The sequence below is a fragment of the Phoxinus phoxinus genome, assembly GCF_949152265.1.
Source record: "Phoxinus phoxinus genome assembly, chromosome: 19".
Lineage (NCBI taxonomy): Eukaryota > Metazoa > Chordata > Actinopteri > Cypriniformes > Leuciscidae > Phoxinus > Phoxinus phoxinus.
This window is the reverse complement of record NC_136894.1, coordinates 7030140-7053355: the sequence shown is the minus strand read 5'-3', so window position 1 is coordinate 7053355 and position 23216 is coordinate 7030140. Positions and strand designations below refer to the sequence as shown.

General features: G+C 36.6%; 1 protein-coding gene across 1 annotated transcript in view; it reads right to left on the bottom strand.

Moving 5' to 3' along the window:
* csmd2 (CUB and Sushi multiple domains 2) overlaps positions 1-23216 on the bottom strand; it is a 256709-nt gene that overhangs the window by 99338 nt on the left and 134155 nt on the right. The window contains exons 11-21 of the mRNA XM_079589756.1: positions 19578-19681; positions 18721-18833; positions 12298-12480; positions 10521-10847; positions 8019-8213; positions 6963-7101; positions 5240-5427; positions 3489-3677; positions 3071-3187; positions 1333-1548; positions 1059-1247 (exon numbers count right to left, since the gene is read on the bottom strand). Of these exons, the coding sequence (XP_079445882.1) occupies positions 1059-1247; positions 1333-1548; positions 3071-3187; positions 3489-3677; positions 5240-5427; positions 6963-7101; positions 8019-8213; positions 10521-10847; positions 12298-12480; positions 18721-18833; positions 19578-19681 (1960 nt within the window). The remainder of the gene's footprint in view (positions 1-1058; positions 1248-1332; positions 1549-3070; positions 3188-3488; positions 3678-5239; positions 5428-6962; positions 7102-8018; positions 8214-10520; positions 10848-12297; positions 12481-18720; positions 18834-19577; positions 19682-23216) is intronic.

The following is a 23216-nucleotide window of genomic DNA, read 5'->3' as shown; positions in this document are numbered from 1 at the left end:
ATCAAATTATGCACCTAATTTTGCTAGGATATTAAACTACACAAATGAAAGTTGAATCAAATTTAAAATTTTTGACAATGACAATGCTGCCTGGTTTGCAGGTCTGTTCTGATAAGATGTGAATACAAATAATTAAATGCAACTGACTAGGGATGCAAAGCTATAGTAATTATAAACGTACCTTTCTTAGTCAATAATTATTGTGATATTATGGACGATAACCTATAAATTAAGTGTTTAAACACTACAAGTCATTTAGTCATCACAACATTATAATGTAAACTATGAAAAATACATTTTATTTTGAGATTTGCTAAAGATTACATTAAAGAGTGTTATTGAGTTAGTGTTTTAAAAGATTCATTTTATGTGAGCATTAGATGGCTGCAAAAGTAATCTAAATGTAAAAAAAAGAGCAATGAGCATGTACTATTAAATATCCCGATAAATAAAACAATAAAATATAGCCCGACAACTAATACTGTATGTGATCGATTTCATGCATTCCATAAACATGAACATGTTTAGAAACGAGCTGACCTAGTTCCACAAGAGTCGTAAACAAATATGAAGAAAGGATAAGCCAGATATTGCAGCAGAAATTACATAATACCTAATTACTTACTTCAACTGGAACGTCAACATCATAATGTTAACAAATTACATTCTAAATTTAGCATCTAAGCTATTCCAGCAAAAAAAAAAGATGGGTATATATATATATATATAATAATAATAATAATAATTGAAGAAGCCTGGCCTCCAATATACTTATATGCTGATATACACCATTACATTAATGCTGATTAAGCGTTAGACAGAATTTGGGGTTGCTCCTTCTGTTTTTTTTTCAGATAGTGAGTCATAACCTTGAGTCTGTGAATCTGGTAATCGGCAGAACTCTGAAATGGGGCTGCTTTAGCCATTTACTTTGAGATATTACGTTTTTGAGAACTCTGAAATGTGTAGTTGCGCATAAGCGTGTGTCTCTGAGCACGAGAGGAAACATGTTGTATAATTTGCAAACAAAGCAAAATGAAAAGCATGTGACCACCTACCAACACACCTTGGCAGAGGGGAACTCCACACCCGCCGACGCCCCCCTAGACACACCACCCTCGCAGGCCCCTCGAGACGGTACCCCGGAAAACAGGAGAAGATGAACGCATCCCCCACCCCGAACTGCAGCCCTTTACGAGTGCTGAAGGGGGGGACGCCGGGATCTTCGCAAGGCTCAAGATCGTATTCTAAAAGCAACAGAAGGATTGATATTTTGTAGCTTCTTCGGTTATAAATGTCATGCTGTTTAAGCGACTGTACAAAGCTTTCTACCTGAGAAAGTGATGTTGAAGCCCTCATAGGACACAGAGAAGTCTGAGAGGAAACGGATCTGAGCGGTGTAGTTGCCAAAGAGTCCAGCGCTGAGAGGGGGTGGCAGCGTAGACCCGGTCAATCTCCACAGAGGTTGAGAGAAGCTACCATTTTCTGTGACTAAAAGGTGGTCGTGTGGACTCTCCAGGTGAAAGGTGTGGAAGGTAAACTGAACACCTGCAGAGATTGAGAGGAGAAAAACACAAGATATATATCAACTGTTTTAAGCCCCATTCAGACCACGAGCAACTTTGTCGCTGTATGTCGCTAGTCTTTCTACTGTGAAGACACTTGTGGGCGTCCCCAGTGCTGTAGCTCTAATGTTACTGGTAGACTGCATGTCTGGCCATATCTTTAGAAAATGCAATCACAAATAATATATAAAACTAAGATATCATTCTAATTTGAATAGGAATTAGACTTTAAAGTTAAATTAAACTGTTCAAAATGACTAAAACAGTCAAATCGTATAAAATGGTGAAATCGCTTCAAAACTCTGTCCTGTCTTGCCTGCATTTGAGAAAGTGACGTGAGCTCCACTGGCACAGACAGTCTTCACTCGAAATTTCCGAAATTTTGGCACGTCTAGTGTAGCTAGACATGCCTACATTCTGTCGCCAATGGGTAAGAGTTCATGAAGGCTTCAACCATATACAGTTGCAGGAAAACATATGTCAAACCTTTGAATTTATCTTGATTTCTAGTCCTAGAAATGAATTACAATAGACAAAATGCACAAGCAATGTTGCATTTTCAACTCAGTACTGAACACACAAAGCATGTCAAACACTAGGCTAATGATTTCTTCAAAAGTTGGCATCAGCTAACCTGTTCAGTCAATGAGATGAGATTGGAGGTGTTAGGCAGAGCCTTTCTACACAAAAAACAAAAATAGTTTGCTATTCAAAATAAGTATTGCCCTTATTTTACCTGCATCTCGAACAAAAGAGGTCTCTGAACGACAAAGAGGAAGGACTGTTGACATGCATAACGCTAGAAAAGGCTTGAAAAATATCTCTAAAAGCCTTGATGTTTATCAATTGATGGTAAGACAGGCACAGCTTATCTTCCTTGGAGTAGGCATTCTTGCAAGAAGAATACTAGAGTGTAAGCTAAAGACTTACAGATATATGTGGAACACGCTAACGTTTCAGTCAACGTGATTATGATACAGAAATCAGTGGAAGAAGAAACAATGCCACTTGTGTGAAGTCCACAAGAGCATGTGGATGTTTCACAGTGGACAGATCAAACCAGAGTTGTTTAGGGAACACAAAACAAGATTTCAAAATTAAAGTATGTTGGGCCATCATGGTTATTGATGCCTCCGGTCCTGAACCACTTGTTATTATTGATGGAAAAATTAATGTGGAAAATGCACTTTCTGGAGTGCCTCAAATGGACGGAAACAAATTGGCATGACCCAATGAGAGAGTGATTCATACCATAGACATCAGAAGAATATGACTAAACTGAACCAATTTTGGTGCAAATTCTGTTGTTCAGGTCTGATTTTACAATTACACAAACATTTGGAGGAGGTTGCAGCTTCCAAAGAGGGTGAAACAGTTATTAAATCTCATACTGTTTACGATGTGTGCTCAGTAAAGACATGGAATCATATTAGTGTTCGTGGGTTTTATAAAACTGTTTGTCTATTGTTGTGAAAAAAAGAACCATCACCAAAAAGCGATCTCACCTTTACCATGTGAAGTCTCAATCATCCAGGTACAGTTGAGGTTATGGGGGTAGAAGTCTGGAAACCCAGGGGACAGAATAGTTCCGCTGTTACCCTGAATAAACCCTCCACATAGTGCTAGAGGAAAGGGAAAAGGATAAAGACTATTTGTCAAAACGCTGAGCTTAACCCTGCTAAAACAAACGTTATAGCAAGTGCCCTTCCGAAGGACATCAATATATGGAGGCGAATTATTCCTATCATCACCCAAGGGGAAAAATCAATAATGGCCTTAAATATTCAAAGCCTAGTGGAATAGGAGAAGGGAGCGGAAAGGGTAGCTTCCAACCGTAAAGGCGCTTCCAGTCTGGAAGCGATATCGTCGCTTGAATAAATGACCTGTACCTTAATGTGTCCTTTAGTAAAAAGTGCACCGTACCATCACAGCTGGGCAGGGGCCGACTCCACTGGAAGTTGGGTTCACACTCGAGGGGCTCGTGGTCACTGAGGGTGTATCCTGCTTCGCAACTAAACGTCACCAAAGCTCCCACGTAAAAATCATTGCCATGACGCTGACCGTTGACTGGGATTCCAGGATCAACACAATGGTCCGACTGGAGTTGCAACGCTTGAGAGGGGAATAGACAAAAATGAATGTGGAAAACAACGTATGATGATTCACCCTGGTGTATTTTCATGCCAGAAAATGTATTCTAAATGCATTATGAACTACTACTAATTTAAAGTGAAGTGTTACCATTTGACTTAGACTTAACCAAAATAGAAATAATAATAATAATCGGCCAATTTAAAAAAATATCTCTAAAAAGTAATTCAGTATTAACTTCTATTAATGCATTTAGCATTTATATAGTGATAATGTCCTCTTACAGTTATGCATTTATCAGACCAATATGCCAATGTACCATAACAGTTGGTTATGTTTTTTTTTTTTATCCATCAGAAATATATCGCCCAAATGTTATCGCCCCTAATTATTATGTAATTATGCATGGTAATTAATTTCCCTTATTTTACATTTAGATTACTTTTGCTGTCATCTAAAGCGCACTTAATGTTAAAAAACACTAATGATTTAATAACACTTAAATATAATCATACCAAATCTCAAAATCCATTTTTTCATGTTGTACATTATAATATTGTGATGCCAAAATTCACTTCTAAAATGACAGATTTTTTATTTTATTTTTATTTAGACAAAATAGATAAGCATTTTAATATGATCGATTTATTTGTTATCGGCCACTAAATAAAACAATTATCAGCTTATCAATACTGGCCAGACTATAAGCCTCTAAAAAGTTTATGGAATTGTTCTGCTTATTCGGATCATTCAAAAGTTGCATTATTCTTCAGCACTTTCTGCTTGAGTTGATGTACTCAATAATTTAAGATGAACTGAGATTTATAGAGAAACAACAAGAAAAGGTTATAAACATGAGTCATACCAGCCTAAAAGCCATTCTTTCAGTTCACAACACTGTGACGGAGCTAATTCTGCAGTCTCGTGTGTATGTTCTCGTGTGCAGTCTAATGTTGCATGTGTCGTGTTTGTGCATGACTGAAATCATCTCACAGCATAATTACCATCCTATTATATCATAATTACAGGACTTGATTAAAATCGTTGCATAGTAAAGAGCATGTGGCCATTATTTATAATGATTCCTTCATAGCTGATAGTATTCACAGGTATCTGTGCTATCAGATCCTTGTAATTGCGGCCATGAAATGCATTGAGGAGAAGATAATATCAAGCTTTATCTACACGCTTTGACTAAATTCTCAGCATTGTAAGACAGTTTGAACATAAAATACACTTAACACGTGTTTTAGTTTGAACAATGCAATTAATCGTTTTGTGATAGTCTACCATGTGCTTTTTTTTTAACAAAGTGTGTTAAGACTACTGGATATAATTGCATCATTGTACAATAATTATTGACAATAAAACTATTTAGTTTGTAGCCATTAAACCTGAAAGAGATATATAACTTTTTTAGCCATGGATTTTTGTAATTGTAGCCGTTTCGATTTAAGGTTGAAGGTGGTAAACATTACTTGAACAGACTTTAAATTACAAAAGTGTTACCAAAATTCCTGAAATGTATGCCATAAGCCTTTTCAGATCAAAACAGTAATAAATACAATAGTAGACCATCATACTCTCATATCGGATGCGAAAGCCGATGTCAGAGTGGCTCTTGTCGGTGGTGAAGAGCAGGTAGATGAAGTTTGAGGTGCTGATGAGGAACTGCGGGACCTGTGTACCCTGGTAACTGCCAATCAGAGGGGAAGAAGGATAGCGTCCGTCCCGTACCTCGAGAACATCGTAGTTTACCTCCGTTCGGAATCTGTTGATCGGAATAGTGCAATGCATAAGCATGCCAGCTTCACCACAAAGTGAGGCTACATCATTCATCCCAGTCCTACTTGCTTGTGTTCCTGCAGGATACCACATAGTATAGCTAGAATAGAGACACTGCATCATTCAAACTGAAAACCCAGCTCACGCTAAAGTGGCAGGTGTTGTTTGAGTTTCCTGCAGCAGCTGCCCTGCTGCTTTCTGTACTCACAGTCAGATACTGTAGAAAACATCAGCTCTCCCGCTAGCCTCACCACTGCCACATTTTCTCAACAACAATTCATAGATGCAAACATTCAAACTGCGCGCACACACACACACACACACACACACACACACACACATACACACACACACATTGGGTTTCCATGTTCATGAAATTGTTCCATGTACACAAAACGTTCAGTTACACTTAATTTTAAGGTGTCAATATTACAGTGTAATTATACATTTAAGCACTGAGTAATAATAATTAACTACATGTACTTACTATAGGGTTAGGATGAGGGTGTGGTTTAGTAACTACAGTAATGTGTAACAGTAGCTATGTTTCCATCCACACGTTTTTATCCGAAATAAGTGATATTGAATGAAAAATGCCTTATGGAAACAGTAAAATTGGATTGAATTTCATGAATATCGACTCAAATGAAATACGTTCGGTCTCATCGGATTTTATCTTGATCGATATACGGCTTAAGCGATAAATGCTGATGGAAACGTTATTATAAATAATGTATCCGAATAAATAATGAATTGCATTTTGTCTAGCAAAACTTTGTTCGCAAATGTTGGCTTAAATGTTGTGCGTTTCAGTGCGAAAATGAATGGAAACACCTTAAAATGTCTCAAATCAATTTGATATACCAATTTGATCGCAAAACAGCATGTGACGTCATTACGCACAGGTTTTTATTCGCTTTAAAGCCGTTGGATGGAAACACACTTTCACCACCTTTGATTTTTTTTTTACCGAATTTCATATACTGTAATACTGTGACAAGTGGATGGAAACTTAGCTAATGACACTGTAAAATAAAGTGTTACCAACTTATTTTAGATTTTAGATTGTTTCCTCACAGGGACCAACAAAAAATGTCCCTACAAAGACAACATTTACTGGTATTACTACACTTGTGGGCGAAGGGAATACCAGTGCAACACATAAATGAAGAAAAAAAAAGATGGAGGCTGCTCTAGCAGTGAAGGGAAGCATTTGATGCCCATGGTTTATGTAATTAAATGTTCAACAAGCACGCATGAAGTCATTCCATCATTCCAAGCAGAGGTGAAAGATAATAATATTGATTCTGAATGAATCCATGTGATAGTCAGGACAATTAATAGCCAGATCCTCTTATTCAAAGTCTATAGTGATAGATAGTATATCTGCAGTGCACTAGTGACCTATTTATGAAATGATGATAACCAATAGAATGAAAGATAGAAGGGGGAAATGAAAACAGAGCCTTATTAATAACAACATGGCAGTTCAGAAAAGAGAAAGAGAAGTCTTGTACGTACTTGTCAAAGATGATCTTAATAGGATATCCTGGCAGGGCCTCGATGATCCACTCACAATTGAGGGCTTCTTTATAAAGCTCAGGCCAGCCCGGGGACAGAATAATGCCGCTGGAAGCCTTTAGGTTTCCACCACATGGAGCTAAAGAACAGGAGAAGATGACACAGAGAAAGATTCAGAATTGTTATTTTATTGTTAAATTGACTAAGGACACATGTCTTTTTTTCCCCTGTGATTTTCACATGCTGAATAAAAACGGTAGGAATGAAACCAGTAGGAAAGAGCAATAAAAGGCAAAACAAAAGTGAAAACTAAGGAAGAGAGAGAGAAAGATTGCTTGCACAAAAACCGTTTCCTTCAGAGAGACCACTATTTCAGCCTCGCTAGAAACTTATGAACGTATGAAACTTTAAAATCTGCAGGTTTGCAGTGTTGAAAAGTTGATGTTGATGGTGCAATTCCACATTTTAAATGTGTTATTTCTCATTTTTGATTTAAAAACAGAAGACGTGACATCACAACTTGTTCTTTGTGGTGTATTGCATGACCACATCTTTATCGACAACATATTCAATTTCTTCGTCTTTCCCTAATACACTATCTATTTAAATGCATAAAACAGAAAAGTCAGTGAGTGTTATTCCTAAAATTCAAAATCTGGAAGTAGAATGTGTTCAATGGGAAGCGGATGATCTCATCGCTTGACTCAGTGTACTGAAGGACATCTATAAAAAGCATTGCTTGACAAATGTCATAAAATGATTTGTAGCATACAGCAGCACATTTCATTAAATGAGAGGATGTTTTTGTTTTTTTTCTTGTAAGAATCCAGACAGTTAATAGTTCTTGAGTACATAAAAAAAAATATATATATTATATATGTTTTGTTCCACTGACATTTCAGTTGAGCTCTGCGTGTACTTTATGAAAAAACAAATTGAATAAACTTCCGAAGGGTTCAGTACAGTACAAACGGAGTTGGAGTATAACATTTTGGTTTTGTTACAAGCAAACTTGGGAATTATGAAATGTGCATATTTATAAGAGAGAGGACAGACCTTCACAACGTGGCACAGCGTTGTCCCACACAACGTTTCCGTCTTTGAGAATGCAGGAGATAGTCTGAGATCCGTGGGTCTTCGTGAAGCCCTCCTCACACAGGAAAGAGATGGAGCTGCCAAGCTGTAGACTCTCACCAAATCGCTTTCCGTTTACTGGCACGCCAGGGTCGGGACATTCGTTGTGTCGAAACGCTGCAGGGGGGAGAAAAACAATGAAATATGGAAGAGAAGTGCATGCTAACTTTGACCTAAATGGGCAAAAAACTGGGCACAGCAACAACAGAGCATACATTTTTGTATTTAACACTAGAACTCCCAAGACGGTCATTTTGACCGTTTTTAAATTTTACAGTGTAATAACTTTGTTAAAGTAAAATCAATTTGGCTGTAGGACTCTGACTTTTCCTAACTATGTGTATATTTTATTCTGACACTGTTATTTTATTAAAATCACAAAACAGAAAACAGTTCTGACTATTTCTACCTAGAATGGCCATAGCGTCATTTTGACCGCACGCATTATTGATACATAAATCCGCTACATTTCCCGCCTATTGGTGCGCGTTTCCGCCGTGCAGATGAGCCCACTTGGAGGAAGACGTGTTAACTTTTTGTTCGGTAATATTTTTTGTTTACTGAAAATCGTTCTAAAGCAGTTCGTTTTCTTGTTTAGCTAATGTTCATGTTTTTTCTTAGCCTGTTTTTGTGTGTAAGTACTGGATTGTGCTGCATACGTGAACGTTTTTAATGTATTAAAATGTTTATAGTGTTTTTGTTAGTGTATATAACAATATTTACACTGTATATAATATATAATATATTTATATTGTATATTTACAATATACTGCTTTTTTTTTTATTGTACAAAGAAAATATTTTTCAATTAGGCTGGAAAATACATTTTCACATTTGAATTTAAATGTTGTGTCCTTGTCTTTATTAGCCTACCTACCTAACATTGTAGATCCATTTATTTTTAGATTATTGAACCTATTTACAAACAGGGCTGTAGGCTAACGGAATTAAGCTTTGACGTTTCCTAACATTTTTTGCATGTCTTGCAAAATGTTTTTTGATGACAAATTGAATAACATGATGACAGGAATTAAAAGCTTCATTGGAAAACATAAAAAGAAGGTTGCAATGTAGATACGACATGACGAAAATGACGTTCAGTATGGCCATATGAACGTCAAAATATAAACGATCAAAATGACCGCTTTGGTCGTTCTAGTAGTTTTGGAATTCCGGTAGTTCTAGTGTTAACTGGAACATTTAAGATATAATCTCTTTTTTTTTTTATCCCTGTCCAATGACTGTCCACATGTTGTTATAAAATGGACAACTTTTACAAGGCCTCAAATAAATTAAAGAGGGAGTGCTCAATATGCCCATTGAACTGAAAACTTTGTGGCTCATCTTTTCAGCTGTATAACTACACTAATTCATTTTAGTTAGAACCAAATATTGATTTATGTGCCTCCCCAAGTTTCTTGCTTCAGTTGGAAGCTTGGAGCTACTCAGTACTTATCGATAGGACTTCAAAGAAGATATATTATCAGCAGACAAAATCTCTCCAGCAAATCTGTTCATTCCTGCTACAGCGTGGCTCTAACACCACCAAGGTCAGGGGTTTGATTCCTGGGATCATGAAGAAAGACAAAATGTATCCTTTTGGATAAAAGCGTCTGCCAAACGCATCCCAATGTCATCGACTGACACTGTCATAGACATTAATGCTCAATGTACCGTAAAACGTATTATTGCTCTTATTGTGTTTCCAGTCAGGCAATGGGCATTAATTCCTTCTTCGAGATAAACTTGTTGACGCAAGAAGATTTCAAACCAAGATTGTGTGTGTAATCCATCACCATCATGTGCCAACAAGCATTTCGATGGAGTTTGTCATCTCCTTAATTAACATGAATAATTGGAGCATCCCTCCCACTCCCCCAAAAACACGACACATGGGGAGTCAAACCATGTGGGATCACCTCCCGACAGCTTCAATTAACTGTGGCTTTATTTAATTATATATGTATTTGGAAATAAATTCCAATTAAATCTGTGGCTCTTGTTTTTCTTCCTCACATGGATACTCAAGCATCTATAAACTCCGCTGCCATACGCTATGCCCCGTGAATAGTGATTACTGAAGGACGACAGATATTTAGTTGCAATATACAGACAATTCTCCCTAGAGGGGAAAAATAAAACTTTATCCATCTCATATAACAAAACAACTTCTGAACTCTTTTAACTTCCAGACACTTTTCAAATGTATTGCATACTACCACTAAAAAAAAAACATCTAAACGCTATTATTATATTATTATCTATTATACATCTTAAAATTATTTTTTGGTCTCCAACTTCAATGTGATGTTAGACTTAAACAAGTATGAACAGGTTAGCCCAAAATAACTTGAATAAATGATTTATTTTTACCACAAAACAAAAAAGACAAGTCACGAATATAGAGCTGTCTTTAAAACGTACTGGTGAAAGTGATGTTGAAGCCACGGTCTGTATACGTATGATCAGTCAGAAATTCCAGTCGAGCCACGTGGCCACTGGTAGTGATGGGTGACGGCAACACATCTCCAGAAAAGGTGCCAAGAATTGGTGACTCTGCCTTGCCGCCGTCTTTAATGGACAGAAAGTCGAATTGTTTCTCCATGCTCAGGTCGTTGAAGGCTAAGTTGATGCGGCTCTCGGGTTTGGCGATGATCAGCCACACACAGTGCATGTTGTTTCCGTACTCTTGAGGGTAGTTTGGTGATAGCAAGACCCCAGATGGAGTTGTGAAGTTGAAGAAACATGAAACTGAGAAAGGGACAAAGAGATAAAACAAGCAACTGTTAAACACAGGAGGTGTCGTACATCAAGCTGCGAGGCAAACTGGAAATTAAAACCGCCACTGAAGCTAAAATCAATTCGCAATGCATAAGGGAGGTAATTTTTTGTTGCTTAAACAATGCAGTGAGACAGGAGAGGGAAAATTACAGCTTGGAGGATGTGCACGTTGTGATTGCAGGACATTTCAAGAGAACTTTTAGATACAAGACCCCTCAAGACCTTGAGATCAGACATTTTATGAAATGTTCACTCGTGTTTTTTTGTTACTAGTTTCTCCTAAAGGTGATTTGCTCCTTGCAAAACATACTTGCAGATTAATGTGCCAAGACAGACAACCATAAAGCAGTCATTTGTATGTAAACACGGTCTGTTAAAGCATCCCGAGAAACCTGACACAGCAACATTGGCTCAACCAATGGCATGTGTTTAGGGTGGGACTCTGTTTGCCAGACCAATGGAAGACTTAACGCGAATCCCTTCCCCACAGGGCCTACCTTCATAAAGAACTAGTGTTTTTCTTACTCATGTAGCCTCCAAAGCACGCCATTTGAGGGGATACAATAATAGTAAAAAAATATATACAGCACATATTTAGTATATGACGTATGTGTATATTGTGATTGTGCCTATTGCAGAAGATAATGGCTGAAGACATTGCCGGGAAAGACTGTGTTTATCTGCTGGGATTATTCGCAGACATTAACTCATTTTCAGGATTTGAGACAAACCTGAGAGGGCAATAAGCATCACTAAATAGCCATGGGGAGAATGAAAATGAGCTCAGTGGTGGACAGAAGACAGATTGTTACGGTTCCACCTCATATGAATGACTTCACAGTCTGAGCTAATAATAATGACATAAAATAGCAAAAAACAAAGTTGTGAGTCAACTGCATTTAAATTGATGTAATAAGATGGTAGCCATTATAGTGACAAACGACTACAGTCTGAGGCAAATTGGCGGTATACATGAATCCAAATAATAGAGAAAGAACAATAATATCAAAACAAGTTGGACAAGCATTAACTGCCAAACAACATGATATGCTGTGACACTCAATTCAACATTTAAATGCCACAAACAACTTTCTCTTTCGGAAGCAAGCAAGTACATCAACTGCTTGCATTCTTACAAATAATTTACTTCTCAAATTAGCTTTCTTCAGTTCGGTTAAATCCGCTAACTTCATTATAAGACCCCGATACACTAAATAAAGCAACTAAATGCATTAAATGAACTGTCACATTGGCTTGGCTCAGCCGCTGAGAGGAAGCATCGGTGGAGACATACTTTACTAAAGACACTGCCATTAGATTCACTTTCTAAAGTGCTCAGACAGTAATATTGGTGCACCAACCTCACAAATGTGATCATTTGGGTGTGGAATGTATTTTTTGGGTAAGGGTTGTCACTTACACACACAGCTTGGCTTCTTGGCTGACCACTGATTATTTTTCTGGCAGGTAATGTTCTTTTTTCCCACCAGCTCAAAGGCTGGAAGGCACTCAAAATAAAGTTTGTCTCCATGTCGGAACCCTGTGCCTTCCCTCTTGCCGTAGGCTGGGATTCCAGGGTCTCCACACCCACCCTGGTCAATTTCTGCAAGAAAAAAAAAAGACAAGAAAAAATACATAGCTTATACATTGGGACAGGATTGATTTTTACAAAATGTAGTTTCCATCAAGGTTTTGGAATGGGAAAGTAAAGTCACTTGTAAGATTTACTTTTTTTACTGTAAAGTAAATCGTAAAAAAAATGATCTAATAAGCGCTCCCAAGTAATAATTTGCTTAATGAATGTATCATCAAAGATACAATAAAAACAGTGATATTGTAAAAAATTATTGTACTTTAAAATTACTGTTTTCTAATTCAACATATTTTTAAAGAATGTATTCCTCTGATGACAAAACTTAATTTATTATCATTACTCCAGTCTTTAGTGTCACATGATCCTTCAGAAATCATTTAAATATTTTGATTTGTTGCTTTAGAAACATTTATTATTGTTATCAAAGTTATCAAACAAATGTGTGCTGCTTAATATTTTCATATTGGGAACAGTGAATTTGTCAGACAGGATTCTTTAATTAATAGAAAGTTCATAAGAACATAATTTATTTAAAATATAAATCTTAATTGCATTGAATCATTTAATTTGTCCTTGCTGAATTGAAGTATTAATTTATAAAAAAATAAAAAATAAAAAAAAACCCAACCAGACATCTTACTGATTCCAAAATTACCATTCAAACATGTATTATTAGTATTATCATTATTATTCAGCAGGGACCCATTCAATTACACACACACACACACAGACGTATACATGCTGCATATAAGCCTTAAACTTCTTATACAATCTGACAGCAAAGCATATTAATGCAAACTACCTTCAATGTTGCCCCAATGGCATCTGCGAATGGCTTGCTCTCCTAATGAATTGTCTTTTTTTCACTGTGTTCCCTTATACCCTCACCTGTCTCAATATGTCAGGGCTCATTTAGAATCACAAGGCCAAAGTGAAAGAAAGACGGCACTACTGAGAGAGAGACGGAGAGAGGGCTACAGGCGAACAAGAGATCTTGTGTGATAGGCTACCAGAACATTTTTCACATTTTGGTTTTGATTATAGAAAATTGTGGATTTCTGCTGATTTGACATATACATGGTACAATATGTTAAATGGAGCTGAGAGAACTATACTTTTTCGATAGCTAAAAGAATAGCCATTAGCAAAAAATATTTAAACATGGGAAACATTTAAAATTCACTTTACAGTTGCCATCATCATGTTACTAAGCTATAACTCTATAATGCTTTAATAAGAATTAAAATGCATAGCACATGCACATATTTGCTTGAGCATGAGACTGATTCATACACTCTTAGAATAAAAAGGTTATATAAAGGATTATGTAAGGCACTTCAGATATCATGGGATCATTTTATGGATTTAGTCTTAAATCATTTTTAATTTTAATTACATTTTATGAATTAAGCAGCTCACAAACATACTTTATTACTAGACAACATTTAAATAACCCATTAAACATTAAGTATTATGCAATCATTTAAGACATTTCTTCTTATACAGAACCTTTTTGGCAGAAATGGTTCTTTAGAATTGAGTCAAGAAGCCTAGGATTCTATATAGAACCCAAATGAACCTTTTTCGTATACTGTAGGTCAGAAATGATGATGTATAAACATTCAGATGTGCCACCTCCACATACTGTCTGAAAAGGCAGCACTTTTCAGATTTCAGACATGTGACAGGTCTCTACTGAATCTCTATCCTGTATCTTGGGAATTACACCCCGAGTTTACTTCTGGCCATATCAACCAGTTAAGGCAACAGGATCGTGTGAGAAAGTGTCTCCTGAGCTGACAAATGTTACGCAGCAAGTCATCCCTGAGGGAATGTTTGTTTGCGTGATTCCTTAAGTGTCCCAGCTAACACTTTGTTACAGCTGTCTTCTGCTTGGTGGCAAACAAACTGTCTCTGAGAGCTGACATGTGCACTTTCATAAGGGGCGGCATTTGTTATTTACCCATTTCAAATTTCCTATGATTTATTCATCTGTCACTTTGATTTTTTTTTAAACTCTGAGAACACAGATGGAAGCCATTGACTTCCTAATGAAGGATTACTAATAACGGAGGAAGGCACGAGTGCAAATAAATCCATCCATCTTTACACATCAAGTTTTCTTTTTTTTTCCCAGCATGCACCTGGGGTCGCCAAATAGGCTATGCTCCATCTGTTTTCAGCCACATATCAGTGTGTATAACTATTCAAATCTTCAAGATGCACTCCAGAAACATTTACAGGACAGAACCACATCTGATACGATGGCATAAAGAATGATAAGTTCTACTTCTTTTCACTCCCTTTCAAGCAAGTATTATATGTGTAAATAATGTATGTGGATACAGTATGTGTAACATAATTAGAATGTGTATATATGTGTGTATGTGTATTTAGGTATATATATATATATATATATATATATATATATATATATATATAATAAGACATTTTTCTTGAGCTACAAATCAACATTTTAGAATTATTTCTGAAGGATCATGTGACACTGAAGACTGGAGTAACGATGCTGGAAATTCAGCTTTGCCATGACAGGAATAAATTACATTTTAAAATATATTAAAATAGAAAACATTGCAATAATATTTCACAATATTACTGCCTTTACTGTATTTTTGGGGGCGTCAGTGGCTCAGTGGTTCATGTAGGTTGTCTACAAATCGGAAGGTTGGTGGTTCAATCCCCGGTTCCACCTGACCAAGTGTCCAGGTGTCCATGAGCAAGACACCTAACCCCAGCTGCTCCCGACGAGCTGGATGGCGCCTTGTATGGCTGACACCGCCGTCGGTGTATGAATGGGTGAATGTGAGGCAACATGTAAAGCGCTTTGGAGGCCATTGGCTTTGGAGGCCATTGGGTCTGTGAAAGTGCTATATAAATGCAGTCCAACTTCTCTTTGGAGCTCCAGTTATATAGTCATATAAATGCAGAAGATGCGTAGGAAAACAAAAATGAAAGAGAAGATAATAATTTAAAGTGAAAGACATTTTAAACATGTAAATCTTCCAGCGGAAGAGGATATGCCCCTGGCATGCCTGCTTTCTGTCTGTGTTTTTTTGTTTTTATGGCTTAGATCAGATCATAAAAATAATAATAACTTTAACAGGATGTTTGTCATGAGTTATAATGCTCTGTTCTGAATGGAATGTCAAAGATGCTCAGATGTCCAATCAGGCTTCCTACACATTTTTTTATTAAAAAATATATATAAATATTTTTCCAGACTCAAATTTCCAAACATCTCTGTAGATTAATAAAAAATAAAAAAAAATACAGAAACTTTTTTGTGCCCTCAATAAACTATTCACATGCGCACGGGAATTTTTGGGGTTGCATTACGCATTACAATTTCTAGTTTTACATATACTATAACCTATTTCCTTTGAACGTCACTGCCATCTTACTATGAAGAAAACGAGAGCGTGGACGCACATGAATTAATAGAGATCTAATTGCTCAAAATGTGGCTTTCCTTAGGGTAGTTCCTCTAATGTCATGGCCTAATGTCCAATTTAACGCATCCTCTATGGGGACGGAGAAACCATGACACAAAATGGGCTGATGTCCTATTTGCCAAGTTAAAAAAAAAGACTGCTATTGTAAAAAAAAGGTGTTAAAAAATTGGCTTTCGTTAGGGCAGTACGTCATATTTCAAGACCTTAGGTCTGCTTCAACGCATATTCGCCAAGAAACCACACTGTGAAATGGGCTAATGGCGCAATAGGTGGAAGTCGTGTTTGACAATTACTAAAGAATCACAGAAAAGCTGCCATGAGAACACACTTCTTGTATGATACATTTATTTTCATTAAATTCTTAATTTTCTAGAAAACTAAATAGGGACAATAGTCTGGCTAGTCTGGAATAGTCTCTGCTTTGTTTTTTACATACTTTCCAAACTGTGTAGGAACCCTGAGGAACAAACTACAAAACATATATTAAAATATAAAACGTTATTTTCAAATTGTAACCATATTTTTTACAATATGGTTTTACACAATGTATATATATAAGTGTAGTTTTGAGTAATTCGATTAATTAACCACTATATCATGTACTTACGCATGGATCTAGCTTAAAAACAGCATTGTCTGCATTGACTTTCTGAACAATTATGCTTGAAAATTGTAAAATATTAGATGCAATAATTTAGGGGTGCATCATTTCCCTCAGGCGGGGAGGCAGAGGTTCAAAGAGAATCCTCAACTTCATTAAATGTCTCTTATTGTTTTAATCATGTTGGGGGGGTGAATACTGCTCCACTTTCGTCTTATGCTCCTGCAGTGGATAAAAGCATAACAAACCTGGAGCCTGGAGGTTTATTGTGGATCTGACAGCAAATATTAGTTCGTAATTTATAAAATGTGCCAAAGTCCCCCATGTGTGGTGCAATTCTGAAAGAGGGCCAGTATGAAAGCTCTGATGTTCTCGTTTTCAATCAGACATGCACTCTGAAACTGAAAATTAGTAGCCGCTCTTGCATGATATCCTTCTTGTCCCATGGCCCTCATTCCAGCAAGGTTAAACGATCACAGGCTGCTTTGATGACCCTCGCCACATGTGCAGAAGGTATAATGGTGAAGCGAGAAATAAAATAGAAAGTGAAAGGAAATTTTTTAAAAAGGAACACGCTGTTCCCGTACTCTCAGCAGATACCCCAAGAGTGTCACGTAGCAGAAAGCTAGAAGAAAATTGAGAAATGTGCTCAAAGGAAATCATATGGTCCAAGATTTGACCAGCTATTTGTATGTGAACTTCTTCCAATGACCTCATTATAACATGTCTGCTTCAACATGAAGATTACATGCAATCTTGAACAAAGTAAGAACAAATAAGTATTCAAAGGATTTGCATGTCCACCCATCTGATCATAGGAGACATAATTGCTTATGATGACAAAAAAAAACAATGGGTCTCATTCACAAGCATGCGTACGCACAAATTTGTCAGTGAAACCTACCTACAAACATTTTCACAAACTAATCAGAATTCACCAAAACTTTCGTACTAAAATTTATTCTAAATTTACGAAAAAATGTAGGAACATCTGAAACCACACATACACAAAAAGCACTTTCTCTGTTAATCAGATAATATAATCGTATCGTAAACACTTTCTCATATAATCGTATTAAGAAGTTATTTTTCATCTTAACACGACTATAATTATATTATATTATATTATAATTTATATTATATTATATTATATACAGTGCAAGAGTAAGCAAAGCTGTGTTATAGCTTCAGCTGTGCTCTTTCTCTGAATATCACAGATACACACATATGTACAGCTGGCTAATGAGAGGTCTGTAATCTGGGTCTGTATAAAAGGTGTTTGAACCGGTTTTGAGAATGACACACTTGGGATTGCTCGAGGAACTGGCGAGAGCGCTTCTGACGAAAGGCTGTAAAGGAGACGTTGTGTGGAAAGCCCTTATATGGAGATGGTTTGGCCGTTTTATGCAAATGACTAACCTTATTTAGAATACTCACCAGTCACTAACATAAGAACGAGATTAACAACAAATACATGTGTAGGCTGCATACACACGTGTTGTGAATGAACAGAGATTTTTCGTGAGAAGTTCTCATGTGCGTACAAATACGAAATAATCCATGCAATTATTAGTGAATGAGACCCAATGCATTTTTGATTACATACAAAGATCAATACGGTATGCTTCAACTGAGCATTACTCTATTGATAATCACCAAATGTACAAGCACAGCCCTCCAAAGCTATTTTACATGTTTTAAGGTGATCTACAGATGTTTTAATCAGGGATGTCAATCGGTTACATTTGTATTGATTTAATTTCGTAATAATAAATAATATGAGAATGTGATACATATATGATATACTATACAATCACACTAAATCACATTTATTAAAATTTGTTGAGATAAAGCCCTGAATATATACAAATCAAGGAGTGATTCATTAAATAATAAAAATTTATATTATTATAAAAAAATATATATACAAAACAAAAATTATAATTAAGAACTAAACTAATTAATAAGATAACTAATAATAATACTAAACATGTTAAAAAAAATAACAAAACAATAATAATAATAACCAAAATTTCTATCATGATTCAAATAAATGAAAATTAAAACTAAAATAATAATAAAGAACAAAAATAATAAATAATACTAATTCTAAAAATACTGATAATAACAATAGCATCAATATATAGTTTAGAAAATAGAGTTTCCTCTCATTACCTTCATAAGAAACCTTAAAGCCCAGGGAGCCACTCGTGTCATCCGTTTTAAAATTGAGCCACATCTGATGGCTGGTACTGACCACCAGATCTGGAGTTGTAGTCCCAGACAACCTTCATATCAAAATAAGAGGGAGAGACATTATGAAACATAATAATAAAACAGTGATTTTTCACTTTCACTATGTACAGTATCATTTGACGCATCTCAGAGAACATTGGGAGTTCCCAGATTCCCCCGGCACTATCCTTCAGGGATCTGTGGAATGGGTCCATAAGGGCTTATGAGACCTGCTAATTAAGCACATTAGACCATCAGGGGACTCTGAGTAACCAGAGAGAAAGCGTCCAGGGACACAGGGCCATTCAAAAGGAACACAAGCACTTGTACACCCCTGCCAGTGAGCGCACATAAAACGGCATCGATAAAACTTTATGAAGACCATAAATTTCAGCACAATTAATAACAACACACTCAGCAACGTTTCCGGAGCATCTGGTGTGCAAATCTGCATTATGGGGCATTGACGTGTGATGCGCTTTTTGCAGCAGGAGTGATCTTGTTCTAACATTGAGACTCATAGTGATTGACAATAAAGCTTGGGGTATTTTTGCTATACAGTTCTGCTCAGAGGTGATGAAATGAGATGAAATAGAGGAGGGGGGGGGGGCTAAAGGAAGAAACGGCAGAGGAGGAGAGAACGGAGGGGTTGACGGAAGAGAGGACGAGTAGAGATGAAAGAAGATGGGGAGGAGGTTTGTACACACAGAGGGGAGAGTTAAAGAGCGGGAGACACAGCCTGGGAGGAGTTTGAGAGAGGATGGAGAAGAAAGCAAAAGATGAACAAAAGTACTCACACATGAAAGACTGTCCGCTGATCGCCGATTACAGCGCCGTCACCCACAGTTAGAGTGTCGTAGCCCCGCTCCAAGTCAAACTCCTCAAAATTCAGCTTGATCACCTGCACACAGTGAAGAATCACAGTCAGATATCTAAACTTGCAAAGAAAAGTAGTGAAGCGGTACAACTCTCGTTTTTTTCAATCATAAATAGATCCAGTTCTACAAGAAAATACTATTCCAGTATACTTCAAATAATCATTTTTAAATGAAGAGTCAAATGTGCCCATTTCTCATTCTTCTCCAAGATGAAAACAAGACTGCAGAATTTATTATACAAAAGGAGGAAAGTAAGAGTTATCGAAAGTCGAGCAATTAAATATGAAGGTTTATTACTCATACACAGAAAAACGAATACTGAAAAAAAAAAATATGAATAAAATAAACAAAATTCGCTGTCTAGCTTCCCATTTCAAATTGGCTGCCACATTTCCACCAAATTCATAATGTTTTTGGAGTGCTCCGAGAATAACTCCTAATGAAAAAGCTTATATAAATGCAAATTGCATTCTGTCCTATGGTAAACACACTCCGCAACAAAGAGTGCCATGGGTGGAGTGCCAGCAGTCTGATAGGTCACACCACCAGTGAACAAGATTTCATCCTCTTATACCTCCTCTGAACCTTTCTTTTCCTCAATTCACACTCTTAACGGATGGTGTGCTGCCCACCTCGCCTGTATCCCACCGTGTCCTGTAGCATTACGGTAACGGTGTGTATGATCATGACTGACAGCGCTGTGGGCAGGGCAATCCTCAACTGACTCATTGAGGGATTATTATGCAAATGCTGCTCCCAGCAAGCCAATCAAACGTGACCATCACTACATACTAACACCTTCTCCAGAACAAATAAGGCATAGCATCAAAATCCATTTTCGACATTGTCGACATTTCGACAAAACATCCATTATATGTGGAATTAATTTTAACCAGGTGTACAGATACATGTTATTTCAATAAATATTTATAAAATTCAAATAATTTGGCTAAAAATAAAATCAGCATTTTTGGTTTTCAAAAATATATAATAATAGTAATAACTAATAATAATAATAATCATTATTATGATTATTATTACCATTTATGTTTCTTTTTTTAATTTATTTTCAAATGATTGAATGGAACACTTTTTTTTAGAAGTATATATATATATATATATATATATATATATATATATATATATATATATATATATACAAATATATATATATATATATATATATATTTGTATTACAATATTTTATAAATGCATTATTCTTATCACAGATGAGAGTTTATATCCTGCAGTACACCGTAATATTTCTCTTTGATGAGAGTGTCACAATTAATCCAACTTTCTCCAGAAGATGGGTAAGAAGAGTGCAACGCTTTTCTTGATATTAACAGTCTCAATAACCCAGTGAGCAAAGAAAGCTGAGCTGATGCGTGTCCCATAGTACAGCTCCTTTACAGCATATCTGGAATAGTTTTGAATTATTTTTTTTTAAATACAACCTTTTTGAATGTTAGAGAGAGAATAACTTAAACCATCCAAATAAAAGCACAAAGACATCAATAAATGAATAGGGATAAATCACTGACAAAAGGCATGGTGGATATGGTCTCGCAGCTGAGAGCGATAATGCTCAAGACTGCATAGCAGGGAGCGGGACTAGTTGGAGGAGTGAAGCTTTTTGTCAAAAAGGAAGTCCCTGCAGAAGTGGAGTAGCTGATAATACCAGCCCGCTGGATGACGATAGCGCACAGAACAAAAGGAAGACTGATAATTAAAAAATGAAGAGGACAACAAAAGCAATCAGCCATGTCTTCTCATGAACAACTTATTCTCTATTATGATGCCTTCTGGGGATCCCTCCATCTGAGGCAGAAACAGTGTCTAGACTCTGAGCTAATGTTTGTCTGTGAGCGGGGGATTCAGCCCGGTGCGGTTCCACATGTTGCATTTCCCTGCAGAGTTATATCTGTTTTCCCTCATTCTTTAGTTCCAAGTTCATTTTGCAGCACTCGTCATTAGGCACCACGGTTGACATAAATAGAATGGACATCTTTGAGTAGCAAGAGGATCTTTAACTGTAGCTCCGGGGAATACGGTACTGAGGCATTAAAGACTCGGCTCCTCCTGAACTTCAGGATGTTACTTCGTTTCGGATGATTAGACATATCACACTGTTAACCAAATGTCATTATAGGGGTCCCATTTCCTTTTGTTTCTTCAACATCCTAACACTCTTACTAGCTTATTTAATAATGTCATGTATTGTGTTTAATTGTATTTAGGCTGTAAATTAGATTTTTAACATGTTCTGAAATAAATGACAGTCTGTTGTCTTGCTAAAATTATTGCATAGCATAGTGAGCATGATATGTAACCTAAATAAACAATTAACATTATGACGTTCAGTCTGATGTGCCAAAAATAAACTATAAAATGTGAATGTCATATTATAACGAAGAAAATTTTTAAATATTTAATAATATTAAGCTAATACCCAAAAAGCTAAACATTAGCAAAGGTTTGGCAACTGTAAAGAATCCAAAAGTTCTCCTAAAGTCCCATTGGTGACAGCAATATAGCAGCTGTATCTGAAATTGCATACCGTTGGCTATAGTTGGTACTATATATGGTGTGAAACTTACTTTGCAACCATTAGAAAAGAATGTTCAATATAATATGATTGTGTGTAGTATGAATGGAATTTGGACATCCGCCATGTTATCAATGTCATGTGACCTACAGCGTCAGTTGTGTCGATTCACCGCTCCTCTCCTGTGGACTCATGGGACAGTAAAGTGTCCATCGAATGCACACTTCAGAATCTTGGTGGAATTAGTAGGTCATCCAGGTAGTTTTTTCCAACTATTTTTCAAAAACGATGTATTCAGACACACTGCTCTGTTGGCATACTGTTTTTCACATACTATATCATATAAGTAGGGAAGTATTCGATTTCGGATGCAGCAAGTGTATTCTGAAGAATTTATCAATGTTCAGACATACTGGTAAATCCCTCTCCAAACAGCTAATTGTATGTGGTACCATCTCAACCTCACTTCATCGACTCATCTAGAAGTTTAATTGTCTAACCACTTCAACAAACAAATCAATGTTATGACAGCACCACAGAGCCACAGTGTTTACACTCATCCTACAAATGGCTTATTTATGTATAGTTGTCTCCTCACATTAAAACTGGTGCATTTTAACACTAAATATATATATAGACACTTCACTTTAAAATATTCATTATGCATCATCAAATGCTAAATTATGTCAAACTCTAGCTAACTGTGATGCTAAAGGCTTTAACAGCTGCCGGGGTCTGTCCACTCTAGGAGAGTCTTTGGCTCGGCCACCAAACCAGCTGCAGCGAAATCAAAAGCTCATTGTCAGGTACATTTCATACAGCCCCGGTTCTGCCTCATTCTCACAGCTAACCTCACGTCTTCTCCGGGTACTATTGTGTCAGAACGAAAATAGAATGTCATTACGGTTGTAAAGAGCAAAAAACAGCAATGTTCCATCTTCATCTGTGCCCCGCTCTCCAGCCGTGACAGTGTGAAGCAGAACTGTCCTTTACACACAGGATGAAATAGC